This window comes from Cololabis saira, chromosome 5 (assembly GCF_033807715.1).
Source record: "Cololabis saira isolate AMF1-May2022 chromosome 5, fColSai1.1, whole genome shotgun sequence".
Lineage (NCBI taxonomy): Eukaryota > Metazoa > Chordata > Actinopteri > Beloniformes > Belonidae > Cololabis > Cololabis saira.
Genome location: NC_084591.1, coordinates 47758428 through 47775979, shown reverse-complemented (window position 1 = coordinate 47775979; position 17552 = coordinate 47758428). Strand labels below are relative to the sequence as shown.

General features: G+C 39.8%; 1 protein-coding gene across 1 annotated transcript in view; it reads right to left on the bottom strand.

Annotated features, from left to right (window-relative positions):
- Nucleotides 1-4335: 4335 nt before the first annotated feature.
- calb2a (calbindin 2a) overlaps nt 4336-17552 on the bottom strand; it is a 43352-nt gene continuing 30135 nt past the window's right edge. The window contains exons 6-11 of the mRNA XM_061722315.1: nt 17392-17469; nt 15434-15489; nt 14528-14567; nt 14363-14416; nt 5875-5946; nt 4336-4763 (exon numbers count right to left, since the gene is read on the bottom strand). Of these exons, the coding sequence (XP_061578299.1) occupies nt 4647-4763; nt 5875-5946; nt 14363-14416; nt 14528-14567; nt 15434-15489; nt 17392-17469 (417 nt within the window). The 3' untranslated portion in view covers nt 4336-4646. The remainder of the gene's footprint in view (nt 4764-5874; nt 5947-14362; nt 14417-14527; nt 14568-15433; nt 15490-17391; nt 17470-17552) is intronic.

Here is a 17552-nt window from a genome sequence, read left to right as displayed (position 1 = left end):
AATGGGATTGATTTTTATTCTATTGTAATGAAATACATCCAATGGCCGGATTACAATGAACGTTGATTCCAAAGTTGTCAAAGCTACAGATTCGCTGGATGTTTATGGGCTTGAATCTACAATTAGCTGTACATAAATCTGAGGTCTGGAATCCTCATTAAATTATTTCCTTTTTTCTTGTAAGAACCCTATATTCTCACGTCTTAAATTTCTGATTGACAAAAATACATATTTATATTATCAGTAACAGGAAACATATTAGCAAAACCAATTCCCTTTCATTAAATAAGACATTTCATCTTGGCAAATTCCTCTTCAGTGATCTGTACGGTCTTTTTTCTGTGCAGCTGTGCAGTGTGTCACATAAAGATTTAAAGGTCTATTGATTAATTGATGTGGGTTTTCACCATCTCCTCTGGAAGATGGGGGCTTGTGTGCTTGCTGTATAATTCAAGTTGCCTTAAAAGCATGTCAACTCAATTACAGGGGTTTTACTAGAAATATCATGTCCCATCCCACTATTTCAGGAGGAACATCTTCTCTCATCCTGGACAGAACTGGAAAACTCCACCGGAATCCAGACAAATATTCAGACTGCCTGTTTGGATCATTGTTCAATTTTACTTCCAGTAATGTATTTCATGCTTATGTAACAGGTTTAGCATTTATGTTTCTATTGACATTCAATGCGATGGACACACTGTATGGCTTTCTTTGTGGGTTAAGTCAGATCAGATTATCCGCTCTTTATTCCCTTATTATTGGTCATTGTGAGAATTAAATCAGGCCACAGTTTTCACATTCCATATAAGAAATATTTGAATAACATATTTTGACCTGTTTAAATTTCATACAGGACTGTCTCAGAAAATTAGAATATTGTGATAAAGTTCTTTATTTTCTGTAATGCAATTAAAAAAACAAAAATGTCATACATTCTGGATTCATTACAAATTAACTGAAATATTGCAAGCCTTTTATTATTTTAATATTGCTGATTATGGTTTACAGTTTAAGATTAAGATTCCCACAATATTCAAATTTTTTGAGATATTTGAGTTTTCTTAAGCTGTAAACCATGATCAGCAATATTAAAATAATAAAAGGCTTGCAATATTTCAGTTGATTTGTAATGAATCCAGAATGTATGACATTTTTGTTTTTGTAATTGCATTACAGAAAATCACAATATTCTAATTTTCTGAGACAGTCCTGTATAAGAAATATTTGAATAACATATTTTGACCTGTTTAAATTTCATATCTCTGTTATTTTGTTAATCATTTTTATTACCCAACGAAAAAACCTATTCAAAATAACCTTTTTAAAATGAAGTTTTAATTGCGTTTAATTATAACTTAAGGCCAGGCCTTGTTTTGTGCAGCAGGTCAGGAAAGCCTCAACAGCCTAAGAAACATAACCATTGATATTGCTTAATTTCATGTTTGTGCACTTGACAGAAAAAGACCAAACTGACAATAAACCATCGAGTCATCAGATGATTTGATTTCACTGCATGTTAAGCGATGCAGTTAAATGTAAGAAGCAGTAAAAGTTGACATTGTTTGTGTTAGGTTCACTAACACTGGCTGCTTATACCAAGGTGCTTGCTGTTTTGCTTTTCTTGAGATTTGCCACTTGAATTTATCTCTCTCATGCCTTTCCAAACATATACAGTATAAAACCAGTCAGAAGATGCTGCAAGGAAATGATGCCACACAAAAGTACGGAAGCAAACATGTTCCTGTCCAGTTTAATCCAGTTCTATTTTGCTTTTGGTTTGAAACATTGGGAGACACTCTTGTCTTTAAGTTATATAGATGGGATTGTTATTAGTTTGTCGACTTTGCGCAGGCAGCTCAGGACTTTGTTCGGTTGTTCAGACGGAAAGCCCATTCTGATCAGCTGGAATTGCAACTTTTCTCCAGGATCAGTTAAGTACGGCTTCACGGATACGCGGGACATGTTTGCTTCCATGAAATGGAACTCTCAAGTGAATTGGTATCTCGTTAAAAAACAGAGCAGATTTTTTTTTCATTAAAACTTTTCTCAGAATTTTGAGATAATTATCTCGTTCATTCAGAAAAACAGAGCAGATTTTTTTTTTTATTAAAATTTTTCTCGGAATTCTGAGATAATTAACTCGTTAATTCAGAAAAACTGAGTTTTTTTTGTCTGCACACATATTGGTTGATACCATGCTGGTAAAAACCTAAGGCATATACAGTATATGTGCATTGTTACTAAATTTAATATATATATACATACAGTATATATCCACATACACATACATATATATACACATACAAACCCAGTGTTTTTTTTGGGGGGGGGGGGTGACATCCACTGCTAAACCAGGAAGCAAGAACTCATGGAGGCACACGTCGAGCACTGGAAATCTGCAACAAAAACCACAAGCGAAACACGAAACCGACACGGAGCCGACCAAAACACGAGCAGCAATCGTCCCAAATCTCGAGATCCAATCACAGTCTGAGCTAAGCTACCGCTAACTAACCTCAAAAACTACAGAGCAAGCATGCTGGTGAACAAGCCTGTGTGTACAGTATGTCTGTTTGTGAGTGTGTGTATGTACATGTCTGTGTGGCTGTGTGTGTGTGTGTGTGTGTGTGTGTGTGTGTGTGTGTGTGTGTGTGTGTGTGTGTGTGTGTGTATGTTCCGTGTGTGTATGTATATGTCTGTGTGGCTGTGTGTGTGTGTGTGTGTGTGTGTGTGTGTGTGTGTGTGTGTGTGTGTGTACGTGTGTGTGTGTGTGTGTGTATATGTGTGGCTATGTGTGTGTGTGTGTGTGTGTGTGTGTGTGTGTATATATCTGTGTGGCTATGTGTATGTATGTGTGGCTATGTTTGTGTATGTATGCATGTATGAAAGTGTGTGTGTGTGTGTGTGCGTGTGTGTGTGTGTATATCTCTATGTGGCTATGTGTATTTATGTGTGTGGATATGTTTTTTTTAATTACATTTTTTCCCGGAATTCTGAGATAATTAACTCTTTAATTCAGAAAAAAACTGAGCAGATTTTTTATTTTATTAAAATGTTTCTCTGAATTCTGAGATAATTAACTCGTTAATTCAGAAAAACAGAGCAGATTTTTTTTTAATAAAATTTTGTTTCTGAATTATGAGATAATTATCAGATTTTTTTTCTCAAGTGAATCCAATACGCTTCCGTACAAAAGACCCCACATGACAATAAATAATCTTATAGGTTGACCCAACACTGTACGGCTCTGAAGCAGGAAATACTGGTGAAAGCAGATCAGCAGACCAATTATCCAAACTAAATCACATTCAGACAATGTCAAAGATGATTTAACTTAAGATGTTTTATTAGTATATTCTCAGTTGACAACAGTATCAGCCAAAAACAAACTATTGAAAACAAAAATCATACGATGGAAATGGTACAGCACAATTTCAAAGGACCAATATAGTTTCAGAAGTGGAAAAATCAACACCAGTTGAATCACAGATTATAAATGCAGTAAATCAAACACATCAGCCTGTAGTTTTTACCAGTACTTGACAGTTTGACAAAGCAAGGAGATAAAAGGGACATTGAAGCTTCTGTGGATTTGGGTATTGGGAAGATTGGTCTGGATTTGCAAGTCCGGCACAGCATGGACCGTGTACTTATCATTAATTCAGAATTTGTCACATTGGTGGGGTGGGTTTGGGAAATTAATGGGAACGGGGATGTGCAGCACATGCACCTAGTACAGGGGTCGGCAACCCAAAATGTTGAAAGAGCCATATTGGACCAAAAACACAAAAAACAAATATGTCTGGAGCCGCAAAAAATGAAAAGTCTTGTATAACTTAGAATGAAGGAAACACATGCTGCATGTATCTATATTAGTTATAACTGGGGGAAGATTTTTATTTTTCATAATGCACAAGTCAAAATTTCGAGAAAAAAGTAAAAATGTCAAGAAAAAAGTCAAAATGTCGAGATTAATGTTGAAGTACAATCGAGAAAAAATTCGAAATGTCGAGAAAAAAGTCGAAATGATGAGATAAAAGTAGAAATGTCGAGAAAAAAGTCGAAATGATGACTAAAAAGTCGAAATTTCGAGAAAAAAAGTCGAAATGATGACTAAAAAGTCGAAATTTCGAGAAAAAAAGTCGAAATGTCGAGAAAAAAAGTCGAAATGTCGAGAAAAAAGTTGAAATGTTGAGAAAAAAGTCGAAATGTCGAGAAAAAAGTCAAAATTTTCTTGAAAAAAGTCGAAATGTTGAGAAAAAAAGTCGAAATGATGAGAAAAAAGTCGAAATGTCGAGAAAAAAAGTTGAAATGTCGAGAAAAAAAGTCGGAATGTCGAGAAAAAAAGTCGGAATGTCGAGAAAAAAGTCAAAATGTCGTGAAAAAAGTTGAAATGTTGAGATTAAAAAAGAAAGGAAAAAAGGAAAAAAAAGAAGGAAAAAAGGAAAAAAAAGGTCAAACATTTTTGAAAAAGCTCCAGGAGCCCCTAGGGAGGCGCTAAAGAGCCGCATGCGGCTCTATAGCCGCGGGTTGCCGACCCCTGGCCTAGTATATATCGCCACTCAGCCAGAAGTGGGTGTGGTCTCAGGAAAAGAGGACAAGGCAAGCTGAGAAAAACAAACGGAAGCAGGAAGATGAAGAAGTCACACGATTGGCTCTCTGCAGAGGACGATCTCCAGCTCGCCGCGGTAAAGCTTCCCTCCGTCGGACAGGCTCATGATGCTCTGCTTGTAGCCCAGCAGGCTCTTCGCATCCATCTCCTGCAGAAGAAAAGGGGGGATGACTTGAGGCTTGAATCAAAAACTGTTTCGTGATAATGATCTCCTCTCAGGTAGTTTTGCAGTTTTTTTTTTTTTATATTCCAGTAGCACTACTATGACGGAGTATTAGGGCCAAACTAAGACAAAAAAAACATTGGAAATTAAGAGAATAAAGTCATAATAATATGAGAATAAAGTCATAATGTTGCAAGAATAAAGTCGTAATTTATGAGAATAAAGTCGTAAAATTACGAAAATAAAGTCAAAATTTATGAGAACTCAGGAAGAGCACATACGTCTTTTGTGGAAGAGGAGCTGTCTGGTGTAGTATAGTATACTATAGTATAGTATACTAGCGGTGGTTCCATCTGCTTCCATTCAAACAGATTTTGTTGTTTCTCAGGAAACAATGAGGATGATCAGAAATATTTTCCTCTTCCACAAAAGACGCAATTTCTTCCAAGTCTGTGTGGTTCCTTCTTCCAAATAGACGCAGTCATTTGCACAATCGTTTTAAAGTCCTTATACTGATAATAATTCAATGCTGATGTGCCAAAAGATTAAGTATTTCCTTATTTGTGAAACCGATACCAAAATATAACTTCACAAGATGCTCAATATTCCTCATTTTAACACAAGGAGAAGAAGCTCTTCCTGTTAGAGTTCTCATAAATTAACACTTTATTCTCATAATATCACGACTTTATTCTCATATTACGACTTTATTCTCATAATATTACTATTATATTATCATAATATTATTACTTTATTCTAGTAATTTCTTATTTTTTTGTCTTAGTTTGGCCCTAATACTTTTTGTCCAGAGAAACAAATAATTAAAAAGGATATTTAAGACAGACCACTTCATCTGAGCTTTCAAAGCACCAAGGGGAAGAGAAGCCACATTTCTAAAGCTATCATTAATTCAGGGATAATATGTGGTGCTAAAAATTGTTTTAAGCATAGTATGAGCAAAGTGATGACAGAGAATTGGGATTACTGCCAATAAGTGTCAACTAATGTTTAAAGTGTTTGGTGCAGAGTAAGCACTGATATTCAGAAAGAGAGTAAACTCTTGTGAATTCTTCATACACTGCTATCCTCCACTCACCTTTTTGTTTGTCTGGTAGAGATCTCGTAGCAGAGCTTCCAACTCTTGCTCATCGATGTAGCCGTTGCCATCCTGGAAAGAGTTGACAAAAACACCATAAACACTGGAGCGTTTCCAAATATTTCGAACAGTTTGAAAGGAACAGTGAGATTATCGGAAATGTCGAGAGAACAGAACAGTCAACAACATGGAGAATGTCTTACTTTTACTCTTACTCATTTTTCGTAATAAGAAAAGTCTATCGCACTATTTTAATATAGTCAACCTGTACACTTTGAACCAGTTTATTACAACCTTTGACATAACAGTATCAATTTTCTTAAATTGCAATATTTTCCAGGATTGAGAGAGCAAGCGTTGTACATTTTTTTGAAAGAGAGGGAGGCTACAACCTCAGGGGTCAGTTTATTTTTAAAGTTCTCAACAGACGCACAAACACTGAAGAGCTTCTGTATGTCGACCTGCAGAGTGAAACTGTGGAACAGCCTGAACATGGAGTTAAAACAAAGTCAAAACATATCACCATTTAAAAAAAGATACAAGGAAACACTCTATTCAAAATACAGATGCGAATAAACATGTAGATATGTACATTTATTAATATATGTAGATATAAAGATTTATATTATGGATATAGATATGTTATATGTAGGTATGTATATGGATATATTGAGTTGTATTATACGTACAGTATTTGTGTATCTATATCTCTATTAATATATATTGATTTATAGTTCCCCTACTTGAACCGCCACCTTACTGTGGAGGAGGGGTTTGTGTGCCCGAATGATCCTAGCAGCTGTGTTGTCGGAGGCACGGAGACCCTGGTAGGGTCTCCCATGGCAAACAGGTCCTAGGTGACGGGCCAGACTAAGAGCGGTTCACAAGCTCATCATGGAGGAGGAAAAATCGAGGACCGTAACGTCGCCCGGATCGGCGTCCCTCCCTGGAGCCAGGCCTGGGGTCGGGGCTTGAAGGCGAGCGTCTGGTGGCCGGGTCTTTGCCCATGGGACCCGGCCGGGCTCAGCCCGAAATGGTGACGTGGGCATGCCTTCCCGTAGGCCCACCACCAGCAGGAATTTTAGTAGTTCGTAGTTTCTTGTGCTGGCCCCCCTTTTTTCTCTTTTTTCTCTTTTGTACATGATGCAGCATCCTCTGCAACACCGGAACCTGCAGTGTGGGAGTGAGAGGGGCAGGGTAGCGGCCCGGTCAGGCGGGGGAGAGATTTGTCCGTCAAGACACCTCTCCCTGGCCCTGCCCCTTCTCAACCTTTACCGGACCCTGCACCTAACCTGGGACTTGCTGATTGGGCCGGAGCTTCGGGAGCTGCGTGCTGGCCTGCGGTCCCCACCCCCGGTCATCCCGTTGCTGCTTCCACCTGCCTGCTGTGCTGTTGACGTCCCCGACCCCCAGTCTGGCCTTCGGCAGGAGGGTCCCCCCTTATGAGCCTGGTCCTGCTCAAGGTTTATTCCCTCCTAAAGGGGAGTTTTTCTTGCCACTTTTGGTTTGGCTTAAGGTTTTTCTCCCACTATGGGAATTTTTACCCGCCATTGTTTATGTAATAATTGCTTGGGGGTTTATGTTCATGTTCTGGTCTCTGGAAAGCGTCTGGAGACAACTTTGTTGTATTAGACGCTATATAAATAAAATTGAATTGAATTGAATTGAAGGACCGTGATAAGCTGGTGCCATGTGATCTGGGTAGCAGTCGCGGCGCGGCGACGACCCAATCCCTGGACCAAAACCCTCTCAGTAGGGACATGGAATGTCACCTCGCTGGGGGGGAAGGAGCCGGAGCTTGTGCGTGAGGTTGAGAGATACCGGCTAGAGATAGTCGGGCTCACCTTCACACATAGCTTGGGCTCTGGAACCCAGCTCCTTGAAAGGGGCTGGACCCTCCACTACTCTGGAGTTGCCCAGGGTGAGAGGCGGCGGGCTGGTATGGGCTTGGTTATAGCCCCTCAGCTCAGTCGCCATGTGTTGGAGTTCACCCCGGTGAACGAGAGGGTCGCTTCCCTGCGCCTTCGGGTCGGGAAAAGGTCTCTCACTGTTGTTTATGCCTATGGGCCGAACAGCAGTGCGGAGTACCCGGCCTTCTTGGAGTCCCTGGGAGGAGTACTGGATAGTGCTCCAACTGGAGACTCCATTGTTCTACTGGGGGACTTCAACGCTCACGTGGGCAATGACAGTGACACCTGGAGAGGTGTGATTGGGAGGAACGGCCTCCCCGATCTGAACCCGAGCGGTGTTTTGTTGTTGGACTTCTGTGCTAGTCACAGTTTGTCCATCACGAACACCATGTTCAAGCATAAGGGTGTCCATCAGTGCACGTGGCACCAGGACACCCTAGGCCGGAGGTCAATGATCGACTTTGTTGTTGTTTCATCTGACCTTCGGCCGCATGTCTTGGACACTCGGGTGAAGAGAGGGGCTGAGCTGTCAACTGATCACCACCTGGTGGTGAGTTGGATGCACTGGCGGAGGAGGAGGTTGGACAGACCGGGCAGACCCAAACGGATTGTGAGTGTCTGTTGGGAACGTCTGGCTGAGCCCTCTGTCAGGGACATCTTCAACTCCCACCTCCGGGAGAGCTTCTCTCAGATCCCGGGGGAGGCGGGGGACATTGAGTCCAAGTGGACCATGTTCTCTGCCTCCATTGTCGACGCGGCGGCTCAAAGTTGTGGACGCAAGGTCTCCGGTGCCTGTCGTGGCGGCAATCCTAGAACCCGGTGGTGGACACCGGAAGTACAGGATGCCGTCAGACTGAAGAAGGAGTCCTACGTTAGGTTAGTCCTATGTTGGCCTGTAGGACTCCTGATGCAGTAGATGGGTACCGGCAGGCAAAGCAAGCCGTAGCTCGGGCAGTGCTGGAGGCAAAAACCCGGGTCTGGGAGGAGTTCGGGGAGGCCATGGAGGAGGACTTTCGGTCGGCCTCAAAGAAAATCTGGCGGACCGTTTGGCGCCTCAGAAGGGGGAAGCAGTACTCTGACGGCACCGTTTATGGTGTGGGTGGGGAGCTGTTGACCTCGACTGGGGACATCGTCGGACGGTGGAAGGAATACTTCGAGGATCTCCTCAACCCGACTGACATGCCTTCCACTGAGGAAGCAGAGAGTGGGGACTCGGGGACGTGCTCATCCATCACCCAAGCCGAGGTCACTGAGGTGGTTCATAAGCTCCTCAGTGGCACAGGGAGTGGATGAGATCCGCTCTGAGTACCTCAAGTCTCTGGATGTCCTAGGGCTGTCTTGGTTGACACGCTTCTGCGGCATCGCATGGAAGAAGGGGACAGTACCGCTGGAGTGGCAAACCGGGATGGCTCTGTTTAAAAAGGGGGACCGGAGAATGTGTTCCAACTATATGGGGATCACACTTCTCAGCCCCCCCTACGGCAAAGTCCTAAGTCTACGCCAGGGTACTGGAGAGGAGAATACGGCCGATAGTTGAACCTCGGATTCAGGAGGAACAATGCGGTTTTCGTCCCGGTCGTGGAACACTGGACCAGCTCTATACCCTCCGCAGGGTGCTCGAGGGTTCATGGGAATTTGCCCAACCAGTCTACATGTGTTTTGTGGATCTGGAGAAGGCATTTGACCGTGTCCCTTGTGCCATCCTGTGGGAGGTGCTGAGTGAGTATGGAGTCCGGGGCCCTCTATTAAGGGCTGTCCGGTCTCTGTATGATCAGAGTAGGAGTCTGGTTCGCATTACCGGCAGTAAGTCAGACTTGTTCCCGATGCATGTTGGACTCCGGCAGGGCTGCCCTTTGTCACCGGTTCTGTTCATAATTTTTATGGACAGGATTTCTAGGCGCAGCCAGGGGCTGGAGGGGATCCGGTTTGGGAACCACAGGATTTCATCTCTGCTTTTTGCGGATGATGTTGTCCTGTTGGCTTCATCAGACCGGGACCTTCAGCATGTGTGGGTTTGAGGCCGAGTGCGACGCGGCAGGGATGAGAATCAGCACCTCCAAAACCGAGGCCATGGTTCTCCACCGGGAAAGGGTGGCGTGCCTTCTCCGAGTGGGTGGAGAAGTCCTGCCTCAGGTGGAGGAGTTCAAGTATCTCGGGATCTTGTTCACGAGTGAGGGAACGATGGAGCGGGAGATTGACAGACGGATCGGTGCAGCGTCCGTAGTTATGCGGTCGATGTACCGGACCGTCGTGGTGAAGAGGGAGCTGAGTCGAAAGGTGAAGCTCTCGATTTACCGGTCAATCTACGCCCCTACCCTCACCTATGGTCATGAACTTTGGGTAGTGACCGAAAGGATATATAATTGAGTATTATATCACTGTATTGAACAGTTATTAAAGTAGGTATGGGTGGTTTATAAGTATGATTATTGAAACTCGTCTTATTATATGTAAGAATGCATGTTCGAAATAAAATCTTCAAATCAAATCAAAGTAAAGACAGACCAAACTTTCCAAAACTTCTGAGAGCTGCAAAGAATTAACCTGCTCAGCAAGAAGCCACTACCACACTTTTGTACCAAACACCAAAGCACACCCACAGACATCCCTTGTCCGTATCTTGACAGGCAATATTTGTTTCAGTGGCATGAAAGAGAACCGTTGTTCTTTTTCCAGCTCTGCTGCACAACTTCATTCAGGATTTTTATGGCAGCAGTCATGAATATTGGAGCCAAATTATATTTAAAAAAAAAGAAGACTTTCTATTCACAATGCTGAGAAAAGAGTTCGCTCTAAAGTCATACATCTCTTTGTGGTTTAATGACTTATGTCCCACAGTGGTATTTATAGAGTTTTAGGCCAGGCAATAAGTCCAAGTCATTGGAAATTTGCCTTTGGCAAGTGGCTTAAGACCACGATCTGTTCATCCGGGCTCACTCTCGCGTTGCGTGTCTTGCCAGTCACATTATCTTTTACTTTGAAAGATGCTTGTTGATGTGTGTTAGATCCTATAAAGAAAGAGCACATTCTATTTATTTCCCCTTTAATGATGAGAGAGTTATGGAAAAGTGAACTCACATTAGACATCAGCCATGAGCAGTACTCGAGTTGAGAAAAAAATCGGGGGGATGGTGGATTTTATCATATGGGGACAGATAATTTGTGCTGATTACAAATAATATAATATATTACAAATAATAGCAGTGACCAAAACACCTGCAGAAATACTGCAGGAATGACATAGCAGCAGTTAAATGCAGCCTTCTGTAAGCTTTAAATATCCACTGGGCTTACATCAAATACATCAAAACACAACAATAAAAAACACTTTTCTGAACTTATCAATATGATTCTGTCCTTCACAGGATAAGTAAAATGGATCACTGCAAAAACTCACAATCTTAACAAGAATATTTGTCTTATTTCTAGTTAAAATGTCTCATTTTAATTAAAAAAAATCTCATTCCACTTAAAATAAGACTCATCACTGGAAAAAACAACAATTTTCACCTGTTTCAAGTAGATTTTCACTTGAAATAAGAAAAAAATCTGCCAGTGGACAAGATCTTATTTGCTTGTAATAAGAAGATAAATCTTGTCCCACTGGCAGATTTTTCTACTTATTTCAAGTGAAAATGTACTTGAAACAGGTGAAAATTGTCAAATAAGTTATTTTTCTGGTGTTATTTTTCTGGTGATGACTCTAAATGTTGAAATAGCAGTAAAACCACATTCATTGATGAAATGACATAAGGGATGGAAAGGAGGGATAGTAGTTTTACAGGGGGGATGATTTGGACTGTTTTTATTTCAGGGGGGGATGCCATCCCCCCTCATCCCCCTCAACTCCAGTACTGGCCATACTTTCCGCGCTGCGTGCGTGACTTCTTGCATTTCAGACATTTTTAAGTCTTTGCACAGTTCCGGGCTGTGGCACTGTGAGCCATGTTAGTGTTCAGCTGACCGGCCAGACTTTGCCCTGTGCAGAATCTCTCAGCACCAGCGACAGCAGCTGCCTCTGCTTCTGCTGCCGGGCTTGAGCTCATAACAAAATGATGAAGCTAATTACACACATGGATTTTAATGCTTTATTCACAGAGGGCGTCTACATGAATGGACTGCAGTGGCTCATGTATAATTGAATTGCTCAACCCCGTCCTCGGCAAGACTTCAGTCTGGCCCAAGACACGAACATGTACCCAACCTTTCCCACTCCCACCTCCAGCTCCGTGCCAGTCTGATCTGTTGTGACACTCGCTCATAAAGCCTTCTACCAGGAGTTGCATACTGGATTAAAATGCCCCCCAAAACAGAGAGCGTACAAATACGACAGAGTATTAGGGCCATGCAGGAGAAAAGATATTTGAGAGGGGAAGATTTTTTTTTATTGTGCACTTCGAGAAAAAAGTCGAAATGTTGAGAATAAAGTCGAAATTTCGCCTTTTTTCTCAACATTTCAAATTTATTCACAAAATTCTGACTTTTTTCTCGACATTTCAACTTTTTGCTCGACATTTCGACTTTTTTCTTGAAGTGCACAATAAAAAAAAGACATCTTCCTCTTCTAAAATATTATCCTTATTTTTTTCCTGCCTGGCCCAAAATACTCTTCCAAAAGCATAAAATTTTCCTCAGTTCAAAGTTTTAAACACATTTACAAGGAAACAAGAAAAGCTTTTTTCTTCTTCTTTTTTTTTAAGCAGGGCTCAGAAGCACAATTTCAAGAATAAAGTCGAAATTTCATCTTTTTTCTCAACATTTCAAATTTATTCTCGAAATTGTACTTCAACATTAATCTCGACATTTCGACTTTTTTCCTCGAAATTGTACTTCAACATTATTTTCAACATTTTGACTTTTTTCCTCGACATTTTGACTTTTTTCTTGACATTTTGACTTTTTTTCTTGACATTTCAACTTTTTTCTCGAGATTAAAGTCGAAAAGAGAAAAAAGTCGAAATGTCGAGAAAAAAGTCGAAATGTCGAGAAAAGAGTCGAAATGTCAAGATTAAAAAGGAAAGGAAAATGGAAGAAAAAAAAGGAAAAAGAAAAAAAAGAAGAAAAAAAAGAAAAAAGAAAAGAGAAAAAAAGGAAAAAAAGAAAAAAGAAAGGTCAAACATTTTTGAAAAAGCTCCAGGAGCCACTAGGGCGGCGCTAAAGAGCTGTACGCGGCTCTAGAGCCGCGGGTTGCCGACCCCTGCTCTGGATCCCCCTGAGCTGTTTACAGAAGGGCAGATGTGTGGGTTCTAACTCATTTCCCTGGGCAGACGAGGGAGCGCCCAACGTGTGCAAACAACAACGGAAAAAGAAAGATCTGAATTTCCATATTCCTGACTTAACCAAAGAGGCTGCTAAACAAGCAGTACAGAATCATCCAAACTCTTTTCATTTGACTTTACTTTGCCTCTGCAGAGCCGCTTGGCTCAGGTAAATTAGAATTTCATTCCCCACAGGTGATTATCAAGGCAAATTAAAGGAGGGATTTCATTAACATTCAGTGTCCCCATGGTTGAGTTTTAGTCTTATTTGATTTGATTAGACTTTTTGATTTGAAGATTTTATTTTGAACATGCAAAAGGTGTACAAAAAAGTAAAAAAAAACAGAATACAAATATATATATATATATATATATTATATATATATATATATATATATATGTGTATATATAAATATATATATATATATGAACAGCACTTGGAGTTTCAATAAGCTAACTTCTAAAACACACATACCTACTTTAATAACTGTTCAATACAGTGATATAATACTCAATTATATGTATATATACATATAGTCAAAATCAAACAAATCAAGGCAAACAAAAGAAAACAGAACAAACGGCCAGCATTTAGTTGTTACTATGTATGTATGTACTAATATAAGTAATTATAATGCATAGTATTACATTATCATTACTTTACTATAATACTACAATATAATAGAGAACAATAGACAGCAATGGTATAACAATATAGTTGATTAACTATATAAGAGTAGATATGCTATATATAAACTGGTTCATATATTTACCTCCAATCATATACATAAAAATTACTATAAATCTATATATCGACATATCTACATATAATTATAAATCAGTATATATTAATAGAGATATGATATATAAATACTGTATGTATGATACAACTCAATATATCCATATACATACCTACATAAAACATATCTATATCCATAATATACATCTATATATCTACATATATGAATAAATGTACATATCTACATGTTTATTCACATCTGTATTTTAAATAGAATGTTTCTTTGTATCTTTTTTTAAATGGTGACATGTTTTGACTTTGTTTTAGCTCCAAGTTCAGGCTGTTCCACAGTTTCACTCCGTATAAGTCACTGTTAACACTCTTATTAGAAATGAAGTATTCACATGTAACGGTCTGGCAGTGTAGCAGATACAAGTTTACTGTCTGAGAATACAGGGAAAGAAAACCCCAGAAGCACCAGAGCTTTTCAGGACAACGGAGCAAAAAAAAACACAACTGTAGTAAGTGTGTGGAAGGAAGAGGACAAAAGCTGACAGAAGCTGCCAAAAGCGTTCACCTACCTTGTCGTAGTATGTGAAGATGGAGTTGAACTGCTCACTGGTCAGTTTCACACCCTGGAAACATGAAGTCTGGCTTCATTATCCAATATTAGTCAGGATTGGCCTGCATTTATTGAGTCAGCGTTATTATTTTTACACAAATGATGCAAAACAATTGATTCCTACCTGGAATTTAAGAAGGAAGTTTTCCTGAACTGGGAGCAGCCTGTGGAAGAGGAGGATTTCACAAGGTGACACTAGTTGTTAAACAACAGAGGTGGTAGTAACGCGTTACATTTACTTGAGTAAGTTTTGGGAAATATTGTACTTTTAGGAGTAGTTTTGAATCACTATACTTTTTACTTTTACTTGAGTAGATTTGTGAAGAAGAAACTGTTCCTCTTACTCCGCTACATTAGGCCACGTTGAGCTGTTACTTTTCTTTTATCCCTTTTATCCACGTACGCGTCAATCTCATGACATCACTGGGTGATTCTTTGGGAATAATGTTTATTTTTGCATGTTTTGTCACATTTACACAGACTCAAACACACACAGAGTTTCTATGAGTTCATGTTTGTTCTAGTTCTGCTGGTTGAAAAAGAAAAGTACAAAGGCTGGACATTTTGTGCTACTTATGCTTAATTTATTTTTTATTCTGTTATTATTTTATTTATTTTATTATTTAGTAAAGTACTTGAATTTACTTTAAGATTATTTTAATTTAAGCTTTTTTTAATTTTGTATTAATTTTAATTTATTTTATCATTTTATTGATTTAATTTGCCTGAAGATGATTATTTTGTACTTTTGTCTGTTTGAATGGTTGTGTTAAAATAATAAATCAGACATTACTCAACAGTCAAGTAATTATTTGGATGACTACTTTTTACTTCTACTTGAGTCATTTATTCTGAAGTAACAGTACTTTTACTTGAGTACAATTTTTGGCTCCTCTACCAGCTCTGCTAAACAATTCAGACAAACCCACTAACCGTGAATGAACAGCAGGGGGAAATGTGTCTCAACATTTACAGTGTGAGTGAAGGCAGATAAAATATATATATATATATATATACAATAGCACATTACCTGGCCATCTCTGACAGGCCCAACTTCCCATCTCCATTCAGATCAAACATCCTGAGCTGCAAAGCAGAACACAAACGAGAAAAGACATAGGGACATTCAATGAGTGGAAGGTTGTTTTTATATGTTTATGTAGTCAAGATGAAGGTAAATATATATTTTTTTCATTGACTGAACAATTTGAATATATAGCCCAGGGGTCGGCCACCCAAAATGTTTTAGAGCCATATTGGACCAAAAACACAAAAAAAAATTATGTCTGGAGCCGCAAAAAATGAAAAGTCTTGTATTGGGCGGCAGTAGCTCAGGTGGTAGAGCGGGTCGTCCAATGATCGGACGGTCGGAGGTTCAAATCCCGCTCTGTCCCAGTTTGCTGTCGTAGTGTCCTTGGGCAAGACACCTTACCCAGCTTGCCCCGTGTGAATGTGTTTGAATGTTGGTGGGGGTCGGAGGTCGTTTCTGTCAGTCTGCCCCAGGGCAGCTGTGGCTACAAACGTAGCTACCACCACCAGTGAGGATGTGTATGAATGACTAATGATCTCTGTAAAGCTCTGGGTGCCTTGAAGGGTGCTATATAAAACCAAATCATTATTATTATTATTATTATAAGCCTTAGAATGAAGACAAATGGCGAAATGTTGAGAATGAATGAATGTTAAGTACAGTAGGCTTTCAGTGTCAGTTAGATGAAATCTCAAGGAAATGTTTTTATTATCTGATTAGGTTCACAGATATTTATGTTGTAGGTAAAATGATCATTTACATAGGAAAATGTCAGGTTAATCTGTTATAGCAGTAATTACTGCCAATGAGGATTTTCATCATTATTAAAATAACAGATAATCATCACTCGACTTTTTTTGCAGCCAATTCAAAAGGATTGAAATGTTATCTGTGAGCCAATTTTTAAAATGAAATCAACTGTTTTGTTCAGTCCCTTTTCTTATTCTTCTTTACTGCACATACCATACATTTGTCTCCATTTCAGTAGCACATTTCTTAATATTGCACAATATTTTCACCGGTGTGAACTTGATCATATATAAATCTTTACAGTAAAGGCAAAACCGACAACATCTGCTTCCTAAACTGGTTAATATTAACCTTATACTGTATAACAACAATGAAACAAGGTTTTTTCTTGTTCTTTCTTTTTTTTTCTTTGAGCATTGGAGAAAATGTTTCAGAAAATGTGGTGAGCTCAGCTCCAGGGTTTCCAGGAAAAAGCAGATGCTGCACATCTGGGCTGTGGTGGGACGACCTGCAGGGCATGCTGGGTAAGAGCAGCCTCGCACTGTCCTGCTGCCGCGGTTACGAAACACCTCTGACCTTCCACATACAACCTCCTTAACCATCTTTAACATTCACTTTGAGAGCAAAAATGTCATTTTGGTAAAATTCCGAAAATTTTATCCCAGGGGTCGGCAACCCAAAATGTTTTAGAGCCATATTGTACCAAAAACACAAAAAACAAATATGTCCTGAGCCGCAAAAAAAGAAAAGTCTTGTACAAGCATTAGACTGAAGGCAAATGGCAAAAGGCGAAATGCCAGGAAAAAAGTCGAAATGTTGAGAAAAAAGTCGAAATGTCGGGGAAATAGTCAAAATTTAGAGAAAAAAGACGAAATGTCGAGAAAAAAGTCGAAATGTCGAGATTAAAAAGGAAAGGAAAAAGGAAGAAAAAAAGAGAAAAAAAGGAAAAAAAAGCAAAAAAAGAAGAAAAAAAGAGAAAAAAAGGAGAGAAAAAAAGAAAAAAGGTCAAACATTTTTGAAAAAGCTCCAAGAGCCACTAGGGCGGCTCTAGAGCTAGAGAGAGAGATGCGTTGCGTGTGGAAGTACATGTTCTCGTGTGTGTGTGTGTGTGTGTGTGTGTGTGTGTGTGTGTGTGTGTGTGTGTGTGTGTGTGTGTGTGTGTGTGTGTGTGTGTGTGTGTGTGTGTGTGTGTGTGTGTGTACTCCTACTATAGTGTGTGTGTACTCCTGCAGTTTCTGCTCATCGTAGTGTCTGTTGGCCTTCTCCAGCAGGTCCGACAGAAAGCCCTGGAGACAGAAGCACACGCTGATTACAGAGCAGAGACAAGTGGAAGTGGAAAGTATAATAAAAACAAAAAAACAAAGAGGTT